General features: G+C 38.6%; 1 protein-coding gene across 3 annotated transcripts in view; it reads left to right on the top strand.

The window, feature by feature from the left end:
- Positions 1-24,971, top strand: part of TBC1D4 (TBC1 domain family member 4) — a 207,416-nt gene that overhangs the window by 130,430 nt on the left and 52,015 nt on the right. For all 3 annotated transcript variants that reach the window (XM_025364716.1, XM_025364714.1, XM_025364713.1), the window contains exons 4-8: positions 2,499-2,603; positions 11,427-11,559; positions 19,428-19,519; positions 19,779-19,889; positions 24,392-24,511. In XM_025364716.1, the coding sequence (XP_025220501.1) occupies positions 2,499-2,603; positions 11,427-11,559; positions 19,428-19,519; positions 19,779-19,889; positions 24,392-24,511 (561 nt within the window). The remainder of the gene's footprint in view (positions 1-2,498; positions 2,604-11,426; positions 11,560-19,427; positions 19,520-19,778; positions 19,890-24,391; positions 24,512-24,971) is intronic.

Below are 24,971 nucleotides of genomic sequence, written 5' to 3'. Positions count from 1 at the left end.
CCTGGCTACTTGTTATTTTTTTATTTTCTTAAATTTTTTGTAGAGACGAGGTCTCATTATGTTGCCCAGAATGGTCTTGAACTTGTGGCCTCGAGATCTTCCTGCCTTGGCCTCCCAAAGTGCTGGGATTACAAGCATGAGCCACCCTGCTGGCCAGTTTTTGTACACCTTGTTAATTGTTTACCTCAGTCTCAGCTAATACAGTTCACATCTGATATTTTGTTTTAATATACTTTCTATTATATGGAGACATAAAATTACATTGTGTAGATAAAAATTTTCTACTCTAATAACTTTGTCAGCAGTTGACATAAGGAGGAATATATTGTAAATTTCTAAATTCCTACTTAAAGGACACAGAAGTTTTAGCTGAAAAGTATTTATTAAACATTCTTGTAATTACCAGTTTACTGGTGGTCCCTGGGAGATCATAAGTGCTGTGAGGGCAGGTATCTAAGTCTGTGGTGTCATTCTGTAGGACATCAGAGTCAGATGTACTCAGACAGAGCTTAACCCTGAGGTGTTCGATACATGTTGAATCAATGAGCACTTTGCACGTGGTGGGCCTTATGCCAAATACTAAAGAGAAAGTGATGTCTGAACCGAAGCAGTTCCTACCCCAGAGCACCAAGGGGCATCCTCAAAAGCTGTGCTTCCCACGCCACACTTCCTGAGCCTCCTGGTGAGAAAACTCTCAATGTTCATTGGGCAGCTAAAAGAAAAAAAAAAATAGAAAGAAATAGAAAAAAGAACTAGCCAAACCAAAAATTGGAAGTTCAGATACAATTTCTTGTTTCCACTTTGTATGTTTTTAAAGTCAAGATGTGCATTCTGATATTCTGGTTCAGAAAAAGAAATAAACAGAAGCAGGAGGGATATTTGTGGAAAGCCCTGACTTTCATCGAGGTAATTGTCAGGTTTAGCCATCTGCTCCTCACTGAGTGGCTGGCCCTGCTCTTATTATGTCTTTCCAGGGAATTGAACTCATGTAATGTGGCTGTTTTCAGGAATAGCCTGATTTTTAAATAGTGCACACCCACAAATGCTTCTTTCTTCAAAATCTATCGGACTGTTTGCCTGGCAAGCATAGGGACTACAGGAGTGGTTTTCTTTCCTGGAAACGTTGCCAGTGCCTCAGGACTCTCCGAGCTAATGAGGTCCTGTGAATTTTTCCCATTTAGTACTAAGCGAGTAAAGGATATTCTTAAGTCACTAATAAATTGTACCAAATCGAGGCCAGTGTGGCTGGACTTGTGGAGGTGAGAAGGGAATGTTATAGGAGATAAAGCCAGAGGAAAGGAGATGAGAATGGAAAGATGAAAATCGAGGTTGTGTATCTAAATGTCATATGGAGGGCTGGTAGTCACCATGCAAATTTAATCTGTATGGATATCATATCCATACAGATTGCTTACTTTCACCTCAAGAGTTGCAACCTCTCTCCTGTGTACTGACTTTTTCTTTTTACCAGAATTGATTCCTTTTTCTATTTCCATTGGATAGATTGAGCTTATTATAACAAAACAGGGGTTGCCATTTATCAAGCATCCTAGGAATTATATTTCTTAGTTCTAAATCTCGAACATTCCTGACAGTAGGTGCTGTTACTACTGTTTTATAACGAGAAATGGATGCTCAAAGATAGTTATGAGCAACCCAGTGCAATATCACGTATCTCACAATTAGTTGAATCAAGGTTTAAGCACAAATCCGACTTCAAAGCATGTTTTTCCTTTTCACTTAGATTTAGGTGATTTCAGGACAACTTTAAATTTTTTACCTACCTGGCTTTTCTAAGTACTATGCTTGCTATTAAGGTGTTGTCTACTTACCGGTAGGTATACATTTAGACTGAATGAAAATCACAGATGATTCTGATTTTTTTTTAAATGAGATATAAAGGAGGTTATTTAGCCTGGGTCCAGGAAGTACAATGATTCGTCAGTGTGGATAATTGGCACCTGCAATAATTTATTTAACATATCAGTCTTTTAAGTGTGGCTCCTTGAGTGTCTGTAAAGAGACAAACATTCCAGTGTTTTTGTGCATACTTTAGGGAATTGCATGCCATTTAATTTGAGTATTGTCAGTATTAGTTTTTCTCAGATTCTTAGCCTAGATAGATAAGAACAGGGTTTATGATGAATATCAGACTGCCGTGCTAAGAAGACAGTAAATTGAAAACTCCATTACTTGCAGACATGGAGTGGCATTTTATTACAAGACACAGTGGATCATACCATCAATATTTTTCCTCCTGTGGCCTTGAGTCACAGAGTGTTTATCAGAAGCAAAACAGTCTGCGTTGGTCTCACCTTTTATTTTGTGTATCGACAGGCCACTGTATGAGTTTGCTATGGCATTATGTCCGCCCTTCATCGCTGTGAAGAAGAAATTCATAGAACTGTGAAAGCAGAGAACTGATGTTACTTTCCATATTGTTGATTAAAAGATATATTCCCATAAATTTTGTATTGCACTTCTTCCCCTCCATCTAGGGTATAAAGCATGTGGATCACTTTGGCTTTATCTGCCGGGAGTCTCCAGAGCCTGGACTTAGCCAGTATATTTGTTACGTATTCCAGTGTGCCAGCGAATCTCTGGTAAGTAGTGTTATTGCTGTCTGCTTGCTCCTGCGGACACATCTGTCGAACAGAAGACTTGCCTGTTAGGAGCCCAGGTCTTGCAAAATGGCTATCTTTGGGAAGAAGAAGGCATCTAGAAATATGTTTTTCCCCTTCAAAGCAGCACAGCAGTAGAAAAGCAAAAACATAATTGTCATGGTAAAATATATGCCTAGATACTTTCTTGAGTTTAATAAACCCAGTCATGGAACCTTGAGCATTTTTAAAAGGTAGGAAAAGACTTATAATAGGAGAAAAGCTGTTACTTTTTTCATTGCTCATATGAGAAGATAAGGAAGGCCATTGATCTTTTATTTTCTTAATTGCTATAACATCACAGAATAGATAATGCTTATATCAGCAGAATAGAGAGCTCTTTTTGTTTTCTTCCTTGATTTTATTAGTCCCTTCTTCATTTTTAAAATATCATATTTGTTGTGGTCTTACTTTAACCTTCATTTTCTTCTTTGGCATTTAAAAGTCAGTTCTTTATCTTTAACAGTACCCCTCTCCTGCTCTCAACTAAAGGTAATTGGAGTTCAAGAGGAAACATATAAGGCAGGCTTGGACATATATCTGAGTGGCTAAGAAATATGTTGACTTTTTTCCCCTCAAAGTTTTTACTTATTCTTGCACTTATGCCATCTCCCCATATCATTTTAACACAAACCTTTAGACATACGCATCACCATTTTAAGAAAAGTTTACAGAAAATTATTTTCTTAGACATGTGATTCTCCCACCAGGATTTCTTCCAGGGAAACACATAAAACTTCGTCATATGGAAATCAGTCAGGCAGCATTGTCCTTGTGCCCTTGGTGCATATCACAATTATCCCTGCCCAACTCTTGCCTTCCACGTTCCCAGTGTGGACACCGAGGTTAGAAATAATGAAGAAGTAGGAGTGAATTTGTTCAAAGGCACTTTGTGACCAGCAGCCTCTGGCCTTCATCTTTTTCTCTAAAAGATATAAAACTCCCGTCACTAACAGTTTCCTGTTCTCGAGAGTTCCATTTGAGTTTTGTCCTTCCTCTAAATGACCATACATATGAAATATCCACATGTTGATATCCAGGGACTGTTGCTAAATAGGTTGCATTTAGGACTTGAGATAGAAATTTGAGATTGTCATTGTGTAAATGACAGTGAAAGACAGGTTGGATAGAACTGGGGGAGGAAAAAGAAAGAAAGCCAAAGAAAACCGGTGACCTAACATTAGAGAATGCCAACAAAGTAAGAGTTTGGTAGAAAGTGATATCCTAGGATGTTATTCCACACACGCCCCGCTCCCCACCCATTCCCCACACTCACACCTCACTCCTTCTCTGTGTCCCTCCTCTACTCTAGGGCTGATCCCTCTACCACATTCTGGATCCCCCACTCTGCTACCTTTCTAAAACCTATCATATACCCCATATGTTTTATTTTGGAAGCACCATTTACCTAACTTCTCTACTTAGAAATGCTAATGTATCTCTTTCACATTTTATATGCAGTTGTTTATCAAATCCTATTGACTGAAAAAGAATGTCTCTTTTCTCCATTCTCCCACTTTTCTTCTTTGCTGCCTGATTCTAGGCATTCATCTTCTTTACTTCGGCCCTTGTGTTAGTGTCCTAACTAGTAATCCTGCCACTAGTTTAATTTGCCATCTCTTCATTTTCTACATTGTGCTAGAGTTTTATTCTCACAAAATTTCCTCCTTGGAACCTGGTTCATGCCTCACTGTTAAGGGACAAAATCCAGATTGTGTAGCACACAGCGGGGCTCACTTCATTCTCTAGCCTCATCTGCACTTAGACTAGAATGCCATGCCCTTTCGTGACCTTTCTCACACACGCCGTTCGTCTTACAAGCTCTTCTCTGGGTCAGACCACAAAGACTGCTTTGATGGTTGATGTGATACTGCTTTTAGTTTGACTTGCTACTGAAACCCACACATGTTGGTTAGTTCATGGGACTTGAGTGAGAGACTGCAGCTCTCTGAAGGCCCACTATGGCTCACAGTAGTACAGCTGAAACTCAGAGGTTCCCATTCACTGCATGGAGTGAGGAGTGTACCATGTCAGAGGATGCCAGAACCAGGGCGTGCTGCCTTTCATACTGGCCAGCTGGGAAGGAGGCCATGTCAGCCTCAAGAATCTGGCTGTTACTAAGCGAGGAGAGTGTGCAGTGCTTTAGTTATCTCTTTTTTTAACTGCTTTTAATTTTGGAAGTGAAGCAGGCCTGGCTCTGCCCTACTAAAACCTGAGTACCATTCCCTTTCTTTTCTACTCCATATTTTTCCGGCCTCAGCTTACATATCACATCCTACTGAAGTCTTTCCTGACCCCCTGTTTTGCAGGAATTGCCTCCTTTAGTTGCGCTATTGTTAGTTCTCTTACTATACTTTATTCCTAGGTCTCCAACAATTCTTGCCAGTCCCCACACTCACTTATCTGTTGCATAACTACCTACCCTACTAGATTGTGAGTTTCACAGATTTCAGACTATCTCTTTTACGTGTTGTGTCATGGAGGTTCTAGGATAGCAGGTGCTTGGTACTTTTGTACTTTGAGTGATTGAATGACTGCATTACTCTTAACTTCAGACAATCATTTTCTAGGTGCTGGTTAATCTGTGATCTCTGGAGAACTTGCACTAAAAGGAAAATGACGTAAAACTTTGTTACTTCTAATCTTTTTTACAGGTTTTGTTTTGTTTTTAGTTTTCAATGTTTTCATTTTTGCCCTCATGCATGTAGAATGAGTTTTGGAAACAGGGAATCACAATAGAAAGTCTGGGCACATGCTGTATTTTTCCACCTAGCGTGATCTGTGACTAAGGCAACAGACTTGACTGGCTGTGAATGCCTTCCTACTGCTTGAAGCTGTGTCAGAATCTGAGGTTTGGCATAATTATTCTTAAGAACAGGCCTATGCTAGGATCTTTCAAACCATGTTTAATTTTATCAGTAAGCATCTTAACTGAATAGTGAGGCATCAGAACTGCAAGTCTCAAGAAAATTAAACATAAATTTCCTTCATAATAGAGAATTGCTTAAGGAGCTGATACATAGACCAAAACAAAGCAAGTAAATATTATCAGTCTAAGCAGTGTTAGGAGTGATGTGGCTCGTGTAAGACAATGTATTGCAACACCACGCATGCTCATTTACCCTCTCTGAGTACCGAGAATACACAATTAGCATTTTCTTTTGCTTCTTTGTAATAATTGCTATGAATTTGTAAACAGGGTAGTGTTCTTACGGGCCCTGGAGGGCTATGTTGGAAGTTTAGATGATCAGTTCTTCCTTTTCTCCTCCCTTTGTCTCTCCCAACCTTCTCCCTTCTTTCCTTCTCCCTTTCTTTCCTTCCTTCCTTCCTTCCTTCCTTCCTTCCTTCCTTCCTTCCTTCCTTCCTTCCTTCCTTCCTTCCTTCCTTCCTTCCTTTTTCTTTCTTTTTCTTTCGTTCGTTCGTTCGTTCATTGTAGCAGGCAGCTTAATCTTCTTTAACCAACCCTTGAGATTTGTAGAACATATTATTTCTTCAAAAGTGCTTTCTCTAAAACAGGATTTGAAGAGTGTGAAAAAAGTACAGGTGAACTGCTACTTACAAATGAAGAAAATGTAAACTCCACAGATGCAGACCAAAATATTCAGGGAAAGTATAACCAAAAGACATCTACAGAACTCTCCACCCCAAATCAACAGAATATACATTCTTCTCAGCACCACATCGCACTTATTCCAAAACTGACCACATAGTTGGAAGTAAAGCACTCTCAGCAAATATAAAAGAACAGAAATTATAACAAACTGTCTCTCAGACCACAGTGCAATCAAACTAGAACTCAGGATTAAGAAACTCACTCAAAACCGCTCAAGTACATGGAAACTGAACAACCTGCTCCTGAATGACTACTGGGTACATAACGAAATGAAGGCAAAAATAAAGATGTTCTTTGAAACTAGTGAGAACAAAGACACATCATACCAGAATCTCTGGGACACATTTAAAGCAGTGTGTAGAGGGAAATTTATAGCACTAAATGCCCACGGGAGAAAGCAGGAAAGATGTAAAATTGACACCCTAACATCACAATTAAAAGAACTAGAGAAACAAGAGCAAACACATTCGAAAGCTAGCAGAAGGCAAGAAATAACTAAGATCAGAGCAGAACTGAAGGAGATAGAGACACAAAAGACTCTTCAAAAAAAAAAATCAATGAATCCAGGAGCTGTTTTTTTGAAAAGATCAACAAAATTGATAGACCACTAGCAACACTAATAAAGAAGAAAAGAGAGAAGAATCAAGTAGACGCAATAAAAAATGTAAAGGGGATATCACCACCAATCCCACAGAAATACAAACTACCATCAGAGAATACTGTAAACATCTCTACACAAATAAATTAGAAAATATAGAAGAAATGGATAAATTCTTGGACACATACACCCTCCCAAGACTAAACCAGGAAGAAGTTGAATCTCTGGATAGACCAATAACAAGTTCTGAAATTGAGGCAATAATTAATAGCTTACCAACCAAAAAAAGTCCAGGACCAGATGGATTCACAGCCAAATTCTACCAGAGGTACAAGGAGGAGCTGGTACCATTCCTTCTGAAACTATTCCAATCAATAGAAAAAGAAAGAATCCTCCCTAACTCATTTTATGAGGCCAACATCATCCTGATACCAAAACCTGGCAGAGACACAACAAAAAAAGAGAATTTTAGCCCAATATCCCTGATGAACATTGATACAAAAATCCTCAATAAAATACTGGCAAACCGAAACCAGCAGCATGTCAAAAAGCTTATCCACCATGGTCAAGTGGGCTTCATCCCTGGGATGCAAAGCTGGTTCAACATACGCAAATCAATAAACATAATCCAGCATATAAACAGAACCAAAGACAAAAACCACATGATTATCTCAATAGATGCAGAAAATACCTTTGACAAAATTCAACAGCCCTTCATGCTAAAAACTCTCAATAAATTCGGTATTGATGAGACGTATCTCAAAATAATAAGAGCTATTTATGACAAACCCACAGCCAATATCATACTGAATGGGCAAAAACTGGAAGCATTCCCCTTGAAAACTGGCACAAGATAGGGATGTCCTCTCTCACCACTCCTATTCAACATAGTGTTGCAGGTTCTGGCCAGGGCAATCAGGCAGGAGAAAGAAATAAAGGGTATTCAATTAGGAAAAGAGGAAGTCAAATTGTCCCTCTTTGCAGATGACATGATTGTATGTTTAGAAAACCCCATCATCTCAGTCCAAAATCTCCTTAAGCTGATAAGCAGCTTCAGCAAAGTCTCAGAATACAAAATCAATGTGCAAAAATCACAAGCATTCTTATACACCAATAACAGACAAGCAGAGAGCCAAATAATGAGTGAACTCCCATTCACCATTGCTTCGAAGAGAATAAAATACCTAGGAATCCAACTTACAAGGGATGTGAAGGACCTCTTCAAGGAGAACTACAAACCACGGCTCAAAAAAATAAAAGAGGACACAAATGGAAGAATATTCCATGCTCGTGGATAGAAGAATCAATATCGTGAAAATGGCCATACTGCCCAAGGTAATTTATAGATTCAGTGCCATCCCCATGAAGCTACCTATGACTTTCGTCACAGAATTGGAAAAAAATACTTTAAAGTTCATACGGAACCAAAAAAGAGCCCACATTGCTGAGTCATCCTAAGTCAAAAGAACAAAGCTGGAGGCATCACGCTACCTGACTTCAAACCATACTACAAGGCTACAGTAACCAAAACAGCATGGTGCTGCTACCAATACAGAGATATAGACCAATGGAACAGAACAGAGCCCTCAGAAATAATACCACACATCTACAACTGTCTGATCTTTGACAAACCTGACAGAAACAAGAAATGGGGAAAGGATTCCCTATTTAATAAATGGTGCTAGGAAAACTGGCTAGCCATATGTAGAAAGCTGAAACTGGATCCCTTCCTTATACCATATACAAAAATTAATTCAAGATGGATTAAAGACTTAAATGTTAGACCTAAAACCATGAAAACCCTAGAAGAAAACCTTGGCAATACCATTCAGGACATAGGCATTGTCAAGGACTTCATGTCTAAAACACCAAAAGCAATGGCAACAAAAGCCAGAATTGACAAATGGGATCTAATTAAACTAAAGAGCTTCTGCACAGCAAAAGAAACTACCATCAGAGTGAACAGGCAGCCTACAGAATGGGAAAAAAATTTTGCAATCTACTCATCTGACGAACGGCTAATATCCAAAATCTATAAAGAACTCAAACAAATTTACAAGAAAAAACCCCTTCAAAAAGTGGGCAAAGGATATAAACAGACACTTCTCAAAAGAAGACATTTATGCAGCCAACAGACACATGAAAAAATGCTCATGATCACTGGCCATCAGAGAAATGCAAATCAAAACCACGATGAGATACCATCTCACACCAGTTAGAATGGCGATCATTAAAAAGTCAGGAAGCAACAGGTGCTGGAGAGGATGTGGAGAAATAGGAACGCTTTTACGCTGTTGGTGGGACTGTAAACTAGTTCAGCCATTGTGGAAGACAGTGTGGCGATTCCTCAAGGATCTAGAACTAGAAATACCATTTGACCCAGCCATCCCATTACTGGGTATATACCCAAAGGATTATAAATCATGCTGCTATAAAGACACATGCACACGTATGTTTCTTGCGGCACTGTTCACAATAGCAAAGACTTGGAACCAACCCAGATGTCCATCAATGATAGACTGGATTAAGAAAATGTGGCACATATACACCATGGAATACTATGCAGCCATGAAAAAGGACGAGTTCATGTCCTTTGTTAGGGACATGGATGCAGCTGGAAACCATCATTCTCAGCAAACTATTGCAAGGACAAAAAAACCAAACACTGCCTGTTCTCACTTATAGGTGGGAATTGAACAATGAGAACCCTTGGACACAGGAAGGGGAACATCACACACCATCAGACACCAGGAAGGGGGAGGGGGGAGGGATAGCATTAGGAGATATACCTAATGTAAATGACGAGTTAATGGGTGCAGCACACCAACATAGTACATGTATACATATGTAACAAACCTGTACATTGTACACATGTACCCTAGAACTTAAAGAATATTAATAATAATAAAAAACTTATAGGTCATTTGCGAAAAGTGATAGATTTTAGAAAATAAAGTATTTATAATTTTAGAAGTCAGATAAGTTTTTAGTAATATTTGTGTACAAGAGAAGTTGGTAGCCACATTTCAGACACCATGACCTCTTGTTTCACCCAGAAATAGCGAAAACATCAAAAGTTCAATATTTCTACTAGATACCTTTTACAAGGCGGTATTATTAAATGACAACTAATTTATATGGAAGCTATTTATATTACTAGTAGATTGCTAACCCCTTCAGTGTTTAAAATAAATGAGAAACAAGAAAATAGAAATAAATGAACATCTGCACAAATAGCTTTTGAATGCATAACAAGGCAAATGAAATAAAAATGCAAAGTCATTAAAGATGTAGTCCTTTTATTTTGAAGAATTAGAAATTATTACTTTTTGCTTATAGTATAAAATAACATTTTATGAAAAATTACTTTTATTAATGGAATGGTAAGAAATTCATAAGCCTTAAGGTTGGTGATATAATAAAACATAATTGAATAATGACTGACTGCTCAGTGTTTGATCTCTTCTTTCAGAAATAGTAGAAGAATAGTCTCTGTTTGTTTCAGTTTCCTCATATACTCAAATGTAGAAATAGATTACATTCTTTAAATAATAATTTATTCTTAAATCAGGCCATGGGGAAGGGGAAAGAGAATGTAAAAATGTGCTTACCAAGCATGGTAAATGGTTTTGAATATCAAAGCTAGTTCGGATGAGGCCCTTAGTGCTCAATGGCTCTGTCATGCAGGTTGCATAATTTGATCTAAGACCTACAGAGTGTAGGAAAATGACACCTTACATTTGTGATTGTTTACAGAAAAGGAGATACAACTGAAAATTGGTTTAACAATGCATGGGGATGAGCTGGTAATTGGTTTCAAAGAAGCATCCAGGAAGTAAAAAGGCTAAATTAAAGCTTTTTGACTGGGTCATGGATGAACAAAAAAGAAGTTAGCTGGTAATTTGCAAGCTGCCAGTCTAATGGTGAGACTCAGCCGTTAGATGCCTCTATGTAAGACCTTCTTAGTGTCACAAATCAGAAGTGGAATGATAATAAATCAGAAGTTACAGGGATAAGCCAGCATTGTTCACAGACTTTCCCCACCCTTGTTTAAATGGAACTCATTTTTATCCAGAATTGTACTTAACACTTTTTGTTTGCTTTTACACTAAAAGTAATCCAGAATAGTAAAGTGCATAGGATACCTATTAACAAAGTGAGTGTTGGACCTATTTTGTTGTTTCATATAAGTAGCAGATAAAACTTCCAAAAGGATCTTTATCTGATAAGCTGTATAATTAAACAGAAGGATTAGCCAACTAAACTCTCTGATGGCATAGCCCGCAGTGCGATTTGAAAATAGCATTAAATTTAAATTAACAGAGCAGAATTATATTACACACACTGAAATAATCTTATTTCATCCAGCTTTCAATTTTGTGTATGAAATGTCTAACTACAAGACTTAGTATTTTCTCTCGGCTAGCTCACTAGTCATCAAAATTCTATTATTTTTTATTTCGTCAGCATCAACACAGGCTCACATTGCTGTTGAATTTTGAATGTTGCCATGCAAGCCAACTTTTGTAGACCTGAGTTTTGTTTCTTCCTGTAGGTTGATGAGGTAATGCTGACTCTGAAACAGGCCTTCAGTACGGCGGCTGCCCTGCAGAGTGCCAAGACGCAGATTAAACTGTGCGAGGCCTGCCCGATGCACTCTTTGCATAAGCTCTGTGAAAGGATTGAAGGTACAGTTTTATGTGGCCTTGGCAAAAGAGAAGTTTGCTTTGGCACTTGGGAAATGAGAAAGTCCCTGTTGTCATTGAATAGTTCTTTGTTTCAATATGAAACAAGGACCCAAAGAATCATTTCTCATGTTCACTCAAATGGGTGTGCTGTCAATCTCTGCTAGGTGCTTCACACACTCTCTCTCTCTGTCTCTCTCTCTCATTTCTAAAGGCAAACTCAAGAAGGTATTTGTATTTCCCACAGTTTTTAAGACTGCTAAGTACATGGTGGGAACTGACCAAATATTTGCTGAATGAATGAAGAGAGACAAAACCATCACAGACTGTCAAGTGATTATTTAATATTTCCCTTTTTCTCCCTTATTTGATGATGAGTTCCTGTTCTAAAAATGTAGAACTTTAATGAAGCCTGCTTGGCTTTTGAAGGACATTTGTCAATGACAGAGATAATAGAGTTGATAATATAAAGCAGTTTTTAAAAAAATATGTTCTGAGGAGGAGTGAAGGGCATGAGAAAGAGATGATCCTATGACTCAACCTCATTTCATTATCTCTTACTAACAACAACATGAAAAAGCTTGAAAACTACTATACAAGACAAAAAATACAATTTAATAAACACTAGTGAAATGTCTACTCTGGACCAGGCAATGTGCTAGGCACTGGGGGATACAGAAATGATTGAGACATGGACTAATCCCAAGAAGCTTACAGTCTAGAGTGGGAGACAGGTATATTAGCAAATAAATGCAATTCATTATGACAGGTGTTATAATACATGGGAAGAGTGCAAATTATTAATAAACATAGCAGAGGTTGGTCTAGACACTGTAAATGCACATCATGATTTCTGTTCAGTAGGTGGCAGAATCATAGGCACAGGGCAGAATGAATGATGAGTAACAGTATTCATTGAATATTTACACAACTGTATGATCAAACACAGATTTTTTTTTTTTTGGTTGATTGGTTGGTTGTTTTGAGGCACAGCCTTGCTCTCTTGCCCAGGCTGGAGTACAGTGATGTGATTACAACTCACTGCAGCCTCTACCTACCAGCTTCAAGCAATCCTCCTGCTTCAGCATTCCAAGTAATTGGGACTACAGATGTGTGCCACCACACCCGGCTAATTTTTAAAAAAATTTTTTGTAGAGATGGGGTCTCACTATGTTGCCCAGCCTGGTATCAAATTCTTGGTCTCAAGCAATCCTCCCGCCTTGGCCTCCCAAAGTGTTGGGATTACAAGCATGAGCCACTGTGCCCAGCCAAAGACTGTTTCAATGTAATAGGCTTAAACAATTAGAATTATAATTTTGCAGAATGTACATTATTTTCAAACACATAAAGCATTTACAAAAATGGAACATTCTTAGCTGTGTGGTAAAGGAAGCATGTAAATCTGTGTGTCGGGGGGTACCAGTTACTCAGGAGATGGTGTTGGATCAATTTGCCATCCAAAAGGGCAAAGATTGCTTATATTCATCCTGCTTAGTAATACATGCTAGACAGATCAAAGTCCTCAGTGTAAACAGACAAAATATTAAAACTATTAAAAGAAAACAAGAAGATTATTCTTATTTCTTGAAGGGAGATTTATTAAGACACAGAAATTCAAGAACAATCAGAAGAAGACACTGACATATTTGACTTTATGAAAATTTAAAGTGTTTACATAACAGTAAATGTTTGGGAGTTATATGACCAGTAACAAACAAGGAGATAGCAGATTGGAATCCAGAATTTGTAAGAACTTTAACCTATAAGAAAAAGATTAAACCACACAGTAGGAAATTGTATAAGTCATACTGAAAAATACTTCTCAGAAAAGGAAATGAAAAGTTCCAAGAATGGAAATATAAGGATGCTGAACCTTACTGGATGTCAGGGAAATGAAAATGGAAACAATAAGATACTCATCAGGTTAACTGTTGGAGAAATTGTATAGTTGTGTAATATGTTTGTGTAATACTGATGGGAGTGGAGATTGCTACAGCCATTTTGGGGGGACAGTTAATATAAACTCATTAACCTAACATTGCACATAACTCTGTTATCTAGAAGTTCCATGTCTTCATAAGAAAAACTCTTATATAAAAGTACAGAAGGTGACATTTAAAAGGTTTTGTTATTTGTAAATGATGGAAAATTGGAAATGATCTAGATGTCGATCAATGGGATAATTAGTAGTATATTCACATAATGAAGCAATTAATAGGAATGAATTGGAACTATATGTCAACATGGATGCATCTTAAAATTGTATTATTGAGTGAAAAAATAATTTGCTTAACAACATATACAGCATATATTTGTATATATGGAAAAAAACATAGTATAATGCCGTAAATTTTTTTTCAAAAACTTTGATCTACACTCTGTCACTTTCAGGAAGACAGTGTGGCAATTCCTCAAGGATCTAGAGCCAGAAATACCATTTGACCCAGCAATCCCATTACTGGGTATATACCCAAAGGATTATAAATCATTCTGTTCTAAAAACACATGCACACGTATGTTTGTTGCAGCACTATCCACACTAGCAAAGACTTGGAACCAACCCAAATGTCCATCAATGATAGACCAGATAAAGCAAAAACAGCACATATACACCATGGAATACTATGCAGCCATAAAAAAGGATGAGTTCGTGTCCTTTGCAGGGACATGGATGAGGCTGGAAACCATCATTCTCAGCAAACTAACACAGGAACAGAAAACCAAACACTGCATGTTCTCACTCATAAGTGGGAACTGAACATTGAGAACACACAGACACAGGGAGGGGAACATCACATGCCGGGGCCTGTCGAGGAGTGGGGGTCTAGGGGAGGGAGAGCATTAGGAGAAATACCTAATGTAGATGACGGGTTGATGGGTGCAGCAAACCACCATGGCACGATGTATACCTTTGTAACAAGCCTGCATATTCTGCACATGTATCCCAGAACTTAGTGTATGAAAAAACACAAAATTTTGATCTACTTTTAGATTTACAGAAGAGTTGCAGAGAGTTTCCAAATATTCCTTACCCCATTGTTTATAAGTAATATTTTCCTTCTTAAATTGTATTTTTCAAACCATACACTGTAAAATAAATTAGTTCTATATAGGCAAAGTTATAAACACAGGAGTAAAGAAACAACTTTATATTTCTGTTTTTAAAATTATTTAAACAGACTCTAGGTGTGTTTTAAAATATATTTTCTATTACAAAACAGAAGTTTTAAGTTCTCATAAAAGTAGTCAGTCTTTGTCAGAAGCTGGCTCTAAACCTATAGGGGAGCTATCACTTACACAAAGGACTCTGTGTAGATATATAGCTGGATCTTCATTTTCTGGAGCCTGATGTTTTTATAGTTTTAGATATCTTTTTTTTTTGTATTTTCATAGAGATGGGGTTTCACCATGTTGCCCAGGCTGGTCTCAAACTCGTGAGCTCAGGCAGTCTGCCTGCCTTGGCCTCCCAAAGTGCTAGGATTATAGGCGTGAGCCACCGTGCCCGGCCAGTTTTAGATACCTTTTTAAAGAAAAAAGAAAAATAATAAACAATTATGAATTCAGAATTATTAGGGCCCTTCCCAAAATCTCGAAGGGACTCTGATACTTGAGCTTTAGGCACTGCAGGGCATGCATGTATCTGAAGGGAGTGAAAAGAAGGACTTGTGAGTCACTCGGGGTTGTTTTCCTAAGGTCTTCGATCATACTGTCTGATAGGATTTGTTCCTTCCTGCTTTTTATGTTGGGGAAAGATAGCAGTAAGACAGCACAGTACTCTGATGTTAAGAGTAAGGACAAAAGTAGTCACAGTAAGGCAGATCCTCTGTAGGCCTCTCCATGTGCGAGGCACTATTGTGTTTCGCATGTATTAGCCCATTCCATCCCTATGAAAAAATGGAATCTCATTTACACAGGAAGCAGCTGAGACACTGAGACCTGTAGTGGGGTAGTAACTGCTGTATTCACGTTGCTTGGAAGGGGCAGAGCCAGGATTTGGACTTGCACAATTGGTTTCCAAAGCACCTTGATACCTTCTGTCTAAGAGAGTATCCAAAGGCAGGGACCCTCAGGGCCTGGAAGCCCTGGTATCTGTGCATTTTCCGAAGAGTTACTAAGAGTTACTTAGAATTCACAAACTGTGAATTCTAAGTTTGTTTTATGCTTAGGTACAAAGTACAGAGCTTGAAGAAGGATCACATTTAGATAAACAAATTAATGAAAGTATCGTTAGTGAGAAAGATATTTTAAAGTACCATATAATAGTATTTTATTTCGCTCATTCAGAATTGGAGTATTCTGGTCAATACATTTGGCTGCATTGAGTTCTATTTTTAATGACAAAAATAAGATAAAAATAGAGTAGATAAGTATGTGTATGTGAGCCTTCATTGTCTGTCCTTGTGTTCACTCTTACTGTTTATCCCAGGAGGAACAGAGTCAGCCATCTCTGTGGACCAAAGTGAATTGAGGGGGTGGCATCGAAGGGGAACACTATTTCCCAAGGACCAGACCTCAGAATGTGAACCTGAAAAGTGATGCTGAGTATCATGGAGATAGAGCGATTATCCTAATGTTGGTTTCCTACATTAACATGCATAGTGGATAATATACATGCTTTCAATATCAGTAATTCACTAGTCAGTGATTCCAGCTGCTGAGAGAAAGGAAGTCCAATCAGCCAATCAGATGCATGGAAGAGGGAGCATGTATAGTTTGAAAGAAATAAAACTCCAGCCAATTCCAATTCTTTAACTAAAACAGAGGACTAAAGAAACTTCCTAGTTACATACTTCAAATAACTACCTTCATTTTTCTTTTCCTCTTTTCAATCTTTTATCTTCCATGTTAAGTCACTTGAGTAATAAACAACAGGAAAGAAAACAAAAACAATCATGTGAATCATTATAATATATTGTCTAAGCCTCTGAAGGAGACTTTCCCAGCAAATAATAAATTGTGATAGCGGCCGGGTGCAGTGGCTAATGCCTGTAATCCCAGCACTTTGGGAGGCCGAGGCAGGTGGATGACCTGAGGTCAGGAGTTCAGGCCCAGCCTGGCCAAAATGATGAAACTCCGTGTCTACTAAAAATACAAAAATTAGCTGGGCATGGTAGTGGGCACCTGTAATCCCAGCTACTTGGGAGGCTGAGGCACGAGAATCACTTGAACCCAGGAGGCAGAGGTTGCAGTGAGCTGAGATCGTGCCATTGTACTCCAGCCTGGGTGACAAGAGTGAAACTCTGTCTCAAAAAATAAGATAAGATAAGATAAAATAAAGTAAAATAAAATAAAATAAAATAAAATAAAATAAAATAAAATAAAATAAAAAAATAAAGCCAGGCCCTGTGGTTCATGCCTTTAATCCCAGCACTTTGGGAGGCCGAGGCGGGCCGATCACCTGAGGTCGGGAGTTGGAGACCAGCCTGACCAACATGGGGAAACACCGTCTTTACTAAAAATACAAAAGTAGCTGGGCATGCTGATGCATACCAGTAATCCCAGCTACTCAGGAGGCTGAGGTAGGAGAATTGCTTGAACCTGGAGGCGGAGGTTGCGGTGAGCCGAGATCGCGCCATTGCACTCCAGCCTGGGTAATAAGAGCGAAAATCCAACTCAAATAAATAAAATAAAATAAAATAAAATAAAATAAAATAAAATAAAATAAAACTGTGATAGTGAGTGCCGTCATACCATCAAAATGAATTTAGTTTTCTGTCTGTGATCACCAAGACATGCACTGAATTTTGCTGTACATTGCACAAAGAAATGTGGAGCGGAATTTTTGGAAACTTTTCCTCTAGTTCTCATTCAGTACTGCACAGTGGTTTAAAGCATGCCTGGTGACTGTGTGGCTGCAGGATGGCAGTACTGTGTGCATTCTGGCGAGTGTGAAGTGAATTCTAGATCTTTTAAAACAATGTGTATTTTCAGGTGATCCTCCTGTATACTATCTGTAGAGATCTTGTTAGTTATTTAATTTTAAAAAGTAGCTCAAATCTATTAAATGAGTTTACTTCAGTAGCCTGGCACCTCATTTTTCTTAGAAATGAATACAATGAGAAAAATGCAAAATGTACTTATAGACTAATACATTATTTTAAAATTCTGTGATGCAACTTAGCAGAACAAATTATAAGTATTTTTGGCCAATTACTTTGTCATATTCTTTGTAAATAAACACAAAGAATACATGGAAAACATTTAAATTAAGTCATAACGTCATGTAATGTATTCAGTTATAAACTGAGAAAGATAGCAAAGGCAGCCTTGTAATGATTTTAAAATGCTGGCCTACCTATAACGTTTATTAAATATTATATATACCCAGATATTCTCTTCATAATCAAAATATAGTAGCAATACTCTAAGTGGAACCTAACTGTCATGAAAATCTCTTTTTCTCTGAATCTTCTTTTGAAGAAATGAAGGAAGAGAAATCTGTTCTTTAAAGATGGATGGTCTGTTGAATTACTGCAATATGAATTAAATTTTCTTTTTTTAAAAAAATTTAAAAACAGGCCGGGCGCGGTGGCTCAAGCCTGTAATCCCAGCACTTTGGGAGGCCGAGGCAGGTGGATCACGAGGTCAGGAGATCGAGACCATCCTGGCTAACATGGTGAAACCCCGTCTCTACTAAAAATACAAAAAACTAGCCGGGCGTGGTGGCGGGTGCCTGTAGTCCCAGCTACTCGGAGGCTGAGGCGGGAGAATGGCGTGAACCCGGGAGGCGGAGCTTGCAGTGAGCCGAGATTGCGCCACTGCACTCCAGCCTGGGCGACAGAGCCAGACTCAGTCTCAAAATAAAAAAAAAAAAAAAAAAAATTTAAAAACAATCTTTTCATGAAAAAAGATTTTCCAAGGACTTAGTATAAATTATGTGTATGAATGGGATAGGTTTATGAATATCATGATATAAAGAAGTAAATCATTTCTTGATAAAATAATAACATTGCAAGTTCACTAAATGCTAGTGCTATCCTTAAAACTTTATTCTCACAGAACAAGAGCTGCATCGGGGAAGAGATCTCTGGCTAAGCTGTAGTCTTGCCTTTTAAAATTATTACTTGTTCTTCTTTAAATGTCAAGTTGTAAGCTTCACATTTTTGGCCAAGGCTAGTCTTTAGCTGTTATTTCCATGTGAGGTCTTAGGTTAATGTTAAATCATCTGTGAGTTTCTACTGTGGCTGTTAGTGTAAAGTGGTTTCTGGTTGTGCTTAGTATTGCTTAGAAATTCATTGTTAGTAATTTTTGTTGTTGTTTTTTTGAGATGGATTTTCACTTTGTTGCCCAGGCTGGAGTGCAGTGGCTCGATCTTGGCTCACTGCAACCTCCACCTCCTGGGTTCAAGCAAGTCTCCTGCCTCAGCCTCCTGAGTAGCTGGGATTACAGGCTCCTGCCACCATGGCTGGCTAATTTTTGTATTTTTAGTAGAGACGGGGTTTAAAAGAACTAGAATTTGCTTCATGCTTGCTTGTCAGAATGTACACAGTGCTGCCATACTGTGGCCACACTGTCACCAGACCTGTTTTAAACCACTGCAGTACTGAATTAGAACTAGAGGAAAGGTTTCTGAAAACTCTTTTCCACCTCCCCAAGTGTTGGGATTATAGGCACGAGCCACTGCACCTGGCCTGTTGTTAGTAATTTTAATGCCAAGATCACTACTGGGGCTGTTGATTTTGGTGGAGAGGTTTTTCATCTAGTTTCAATCATTTCAATGATCCAAGGTTTCTTGTAGGCAGGAACACGTCTCCTTGAAAAGATTTAAGTTCAGAGCCTGCTTGGGAAGAGGTGAAGTATAATGCACTATCTGCCCCTGGATCTCTGCTGCTGGATCTCTGTTCAATACCTTCCCTTATCATTTTCCTTAGGTCTCTACCCCCCAAGAGCCAAGCTGGTAATACAGAGGCATCTCTCATCACTGACAGATAATGAGCAAGCTGACATCTTTGAAAGAGTTCAGGTAACATTATTTGTAGGTCTCATAAATAAGACATAAGGAATGAGAATTGAATCCTGTTTTATGCATTCCTGTTTTCATTCTGCTGCCTAGAGTTAAAGATGCATGACCTAGAGTACCATTGGGTAGTATAGAATGCCGTTGTATTCTTGCTTCTGAGCTAAGTTAAAACTCTTAGCTTTGTTTACGTTTGTCTGCCAGACGGAATGAAAGGAGAGAAGCTGTGTTGCCATAGTGTTCTTTTGGTTTGTCCGTTGAACAGAAAATGAAGCCAGCCAGTGACCAGGAAGAAAATGAACTTGTGATCTTACACCTGAGGCAGATGTGTGAGGCCAAGCAGAAGACGCACGTGCACATTGGGGAAGGCCCTTCGGTGAGAAGATACTTCCTCCTTCGCCGACTTTGGTTGTTGTTTATGGATTTTCTTAATTCTTCCGTTTGTGCTGTCAGGTTCTTTAGGGCTAAAGTCCTATCAGAGTTTCCTGTGACGCCCCCCCAGCATTTTGGTAGTTTTATAAGGATTTTTTTTTTTTTTTTTTTAAGACAGAGTTTCACTCTTATTGCCCAGGCTGGAGTGCAATGGCACTATCTCGGCTCACCGCAACCTCCGCCTCCCACGTTCAAGTGATGCTCCTGCCTCAGCTTCCCGGGTAGCTGGGACTACAGGCATGCGCCACCACACCCAGCTAATTTTGTATTTTTGGCAGAGACAGGGTTTCTCCATGTTGGTCAGCCTGCTCTTGAACTCCCGACTTCAGGTGATCTGCCTGCCTCAGCCTCCCAAAGTGCTGGGATTACAGGCGTGAGCCACCGTGCCCGGCCGTTTTCTAGGGAATTTTAGCAGGCACTGACACATTGAACTAACTAATGATGGTCTTAAAATGTAAAAGAATTTGTGGGTTTTGGTTTAAAAAAAGTATTAATAGTACATGTTCATGATTTAGAATGAATGTACATTATTTTTAGTTATATTAATCTATTATTTTATTTCCAATTCATATGAACATTTTATTTCATCAAAAGTGGAGATAGCCCAAATGGTGAAACACCGGTAATATCGTGTAAATGGTACCCTAGCTGCAAACTGAGGGTTGGTATTTTTGTGCATGTGGTTTAGAATTTATCCTCTGCTGCATATAGAAGAAGCAGGACCACCAGCAGTAACATCAAAGGGGATATTGAAATATTTAGTTTTGATAACACTAATTCAAGTTGTGTCTTTATTTCACTATATTCAGAACAAATCACATATCGTTAATACACAGTCCTTCATTTAGTCACAGAAAAGCATTTCTTGAGAACTTTCTATGAGTTACACTATGTGATGGAAAAGGGTGACAAAAAAAACTGATGAATGAATCATGTGCCCTCCAGAGAACAGCTCAAATATTTGAAAGGGGAATGCAAACAGATCAATAGATATATAGAAAAAATTCAATAAGTGGCTTAAAAAAAGAATCTGTATCAATTTTAAGTTTTGTATCGGGTATAAGGTGAGGTCCAGCTTCATTTTTTGCCATTGAGTATGATATTAGATGTGATTTTTTTTTTGTATATGGCCTTTATCACTGTGAGGAATTTTTCTTCTATTCCTAGTTCAAGTATTTTTATCATGAGAGGGTATTGGACTTTGTCAAATGCTTTTACTGCATCAACTGTCATGGGAGTTTGTTGTGCAGATTTTAGCAGCACTATTCACCATAGCAAAGACATGGAATCAACCTAAATGCCCATCAGTGATAGGCTGGATAAAGAATGTGATACATATACACCATGGAAAGTTAAAAACATGTGTATGTTAAAGCACATTGTCAAGAGTATGAAAAAACACCCTCACAGAGTGGGAGAAAATACCTACAAACCACTTATGTAATGAGGGTTTACTATTCAGAATATATAAAGAAAGAACTCCGACTCAATGACAAAAAAAAAAAGCATCTGTAGTGAGCACAAAAGTAGCTATGTCTTTGCTTTGGAGCTGCAGTAGAGAGTAAGAGAAGAGGAGATTCAAGAGGAAGGACATTTGGGGGAGCTGGAATTTTAGGAGAGATAAACTTAGCTGTCAGAACAGTTGAGGAACTGTTGGGCTGGGTGCAGTGGCTCACGCCTGTAATCCCAGCACTTCAGGAGGCTGAGGCAGGCAGATCGTGAGGTCGGGAGTTCGAGAGTCTGGCCAATATAGTGAAATCCCGTCTCTACTAAAAATACAAAAAAATTAGCCAGTGTGGTGGTGGGCACCTGTAATCCTAGCTACTCAGGAGGCTGAGGCGGGAGAATCATGTGAACCTGGGAGGCAGAGGTTGCAGTGAGCTGAGATCATACCACTGTACTCCCCAGATGACAGTGAGACTCTGTCTCAAAAAAAAAAGAAAGAAAGGGAGGGAGAAAGACTGAGCATAAAGTTCTCTAGTGGTGCTGGTTTTGAGGTCATGCTTGGGGGTTGGTGGGGGAAACAAGGCTGGGATGATAGGCAGAATGAGATGAGGAAGGGCCTTAAGTTACTGGCAGGCCTGACTTTGTCGTGGAAGGATTTGAAGTAAGGGAGCGAGAAGATCAGATTTGCACCACAAAGAGAAAATTCTGCTGTTCTTCTCATGGTAGATTTATTTCTTGGGGAGGTTGCTGGGTGAGGGGGTTAGGACTAAGTCATATTCTCCAGTTGGGAGAATGTTTTAATAGAATATGTGATAATTGATTTAATTATTGCAGAAATCTTTATCGAGTACAGACTGTGTACTAGGAAACAGTGATGAATAATGGTGACCCTGTCCTGCCATCTTAACTGTTTAGGAGGAGAAAACAACACGAAACCCAATACATTAAACTATGATGTGATTGGTATAATGATGTATGCACAAGTTGGAGGTAGCATTGGTACATAAATAGCTTGAATAATTCTGTCTTGAAGCATTTATTTAACTCAGGAGAGAGACCAAGCGGAGCCCTAGAGAAGTGAGGAAGGAACTGAGTGAAGAGCTATTTAGGCAGCATAATCTTTAGGACGTAGTGACTGACTGGAAGAATCTGTAAAGGAAGGGAGAGGGAGTTGCTCTGAACAACGTCATGGTTTCCCATGTGGGGAAATTTGATGAAACAGAGCCTGGAAATACAGAAAGCAGATGAGAGTGGGACAGTGGATGAGAATGAAAAATAAGAGTTCAATGTGGAAATGTGTTTGAGATTCAATTAGAAAAATGGATTTGGTGCCCATAGAGGAATTTGAGGTGGTAAGTATGGAGGTTGATACATTTGGTGCCTATTGAGGAATTTGAGTATAAATATGGAAGACATGAGCTTTGATGTGGACCTGAAGTTAAAGGAGGATGTACACGAGATGTGCATTTTTTTGTGATGGATAAATCACAAAGAAATGATCGTATAGGAGGAGATTTTAACATGTTAATGTTTTCTTGCTCGTAGCTAAGTTTCTGCCTCCATCATGCTCTCCTTTCCTTCATTTCCTTCCATTTATTCAACTGGTATTTACTGAGCAGTTACTGTGTGTCAGATATTTGCTAAGTGCCCATATAGTTTTTCTATTTTGTCACATTTGTTTATCTGGAAGCCTTAGAATAATGAGTGATCCCAGTGCTTTATACACCCTGAACCCTGTCCAGCCCACATCTATACCCATTGTTTTTTCTCCTTTCCTTTCTTGGTGGGGCCTTTCTTGCATCTGTAACTTCTTAACTGATTTGATGGAGCTAGTGCTAGTGTGGGCCCTTATTGCCTCCTACATAGACTGTGCTGAAGCCTCGAGTTCATTTTGATCTTTCAGTCTGATTTTCCTGTCTTTTAGGTGTGTTTTTGAACACTCCTTTTAGATAACTGTCCCTAAAACATTACATTGACAGGGATTTCCCTCGGCTTATAAATTTGGATTACTAGTTCTTCCTATTTATCTGGCACTTAAGAACATTCAAGGCTTTTGTTTTCCAGCCTGACTTTCTCGTGTTACCTTTTACTGTTCCCTTCTATTAGGCGGGTGCAGACGTAATTGCAGTTTTTGCCATTAAAAGTAATGGCAAGTAATATTTTAACTAAATACATGCACTGACTTTCTCTCCCTTAAGCAATCCACCTTTTAGGATTTTGCCAACAACTATCCCCAGTTCTGGGGAAGTCTTCATCCCTTTCTTCCTGCCTGTCTGAATCCTCTGTATTCTGTTCTTCGTGTTTAGACCCACAGCCAATCTTCCTGCTTTCGTATTTGATACTTACATGTGCTTTGTGTTGCTGTTCCCTCCCCAGGCAAATCATAAGGTTTCTCGCTTGAAAGGTTTTCACTGCTAAGGACCATGTAGCTGCTTACTTCAATGGATACAATACATAGAGAACCTAATATAGTGGACACATCGTAGATTCTCACACAGTTTGGTTCTATAGTTGTGATCTCAGAGATAAATGACCCACTCACAAATGAAAATGAAATTATAACAGAGGCATTACCAGAATCCAGTTTTGTTTGGAAAATGCTTTGTTCTTTGGAACTTGTGTTCTGTGTTTTCCCTGGTAATTTGGATATAAAATATCTATCTTGGAAGGGATAGTTATAGATGTTAATCAGAGTAGCAGCAGTAAAAATTGACATCTCAAGTATGATTTTTGCTAAATGCAGCAGGAATGTATTCATGGAAAGGAAAGGCATGAAAGAAATATTTTACATCTGTCTTTTTATTACATACAATATGAAAAATTAAACCCCCTTCCTTGTAATCATTGTGTTCACGGTGTGGGACTTAAATTATTACTTAATAATAGAGCTACTGAAGAATTCTTGTGATTTTTTAATAGCTTAGTCTTAAGCCTATAATTAAAGTCTCATTTAACCTTGAGTATTTCCAAACTAAAATGTATCTGTTTTTCTTTTTTTAGACTATTTCAAATAGTACAATCCCAGAAAATGCAACAAGCAGTGGAAGGTTCAAACTTGACATTCTGAAAAATAAAGCTAAGAGATCCTTAACTAGCTCCCTGGAAAATATCTTCTCAAGGGTAAGATTGCGCTGATGGTCTTTTAAGTATGCACATCTGTGTTTTCTAACAGTTTAGCTTCAGTCCCAACAGGTTCACGGATTTCCTTAAAAACAAAAAAAAGCCTAAGATAACTTTTAAAAATTAGTTAACAAAGTGTTCTTTTTTTGTTTGTTTGTTTTGCTTTGTTTTTTTGAAATGGAGTTTCACTCTTGTCACCCAAGTTGGAGTGCAGTGGTGAGATCTCAGCTCACTGCAACCTCTGCCTCCTGGGTTCAAGCAATTCTCCTGCCTCAGCCTCTCGAGTAGCAGAGATTTCCTGCCTCAGCCTCTCAAGTAGCAGAGATTACAGATACACACCACCATGCCTGGCTAATTTTTGTACTTTTAGTAGAGACAGGTTTTCACCATGTTGGTCATGCTGTTCTCGAACTCCTGACCTCAAGTGATCCACCTGCCTTGGCCTCTCAAAGTGCTAGCA

Source organism: Theropithecus gelada, chromosome 17 (genome assembly GCF_003255815.1).
Source record: "Theropithecus gelada isolate Dixy chromosome 17, Tgel_1.0, whole genome shotgun sequence".
Classification (NCBI taxonomy): Eukaryota; Metazoa; Chordata; class Mammalia; order Primates; family Cercopithecidae; genus Theropithecus; species Theropithecus gelada.
The sequence above is the reverse complement of the archived record's forward strand: the minus strand, read 5'-3'. Positions and strand labels throughout refer to the sequence as shown.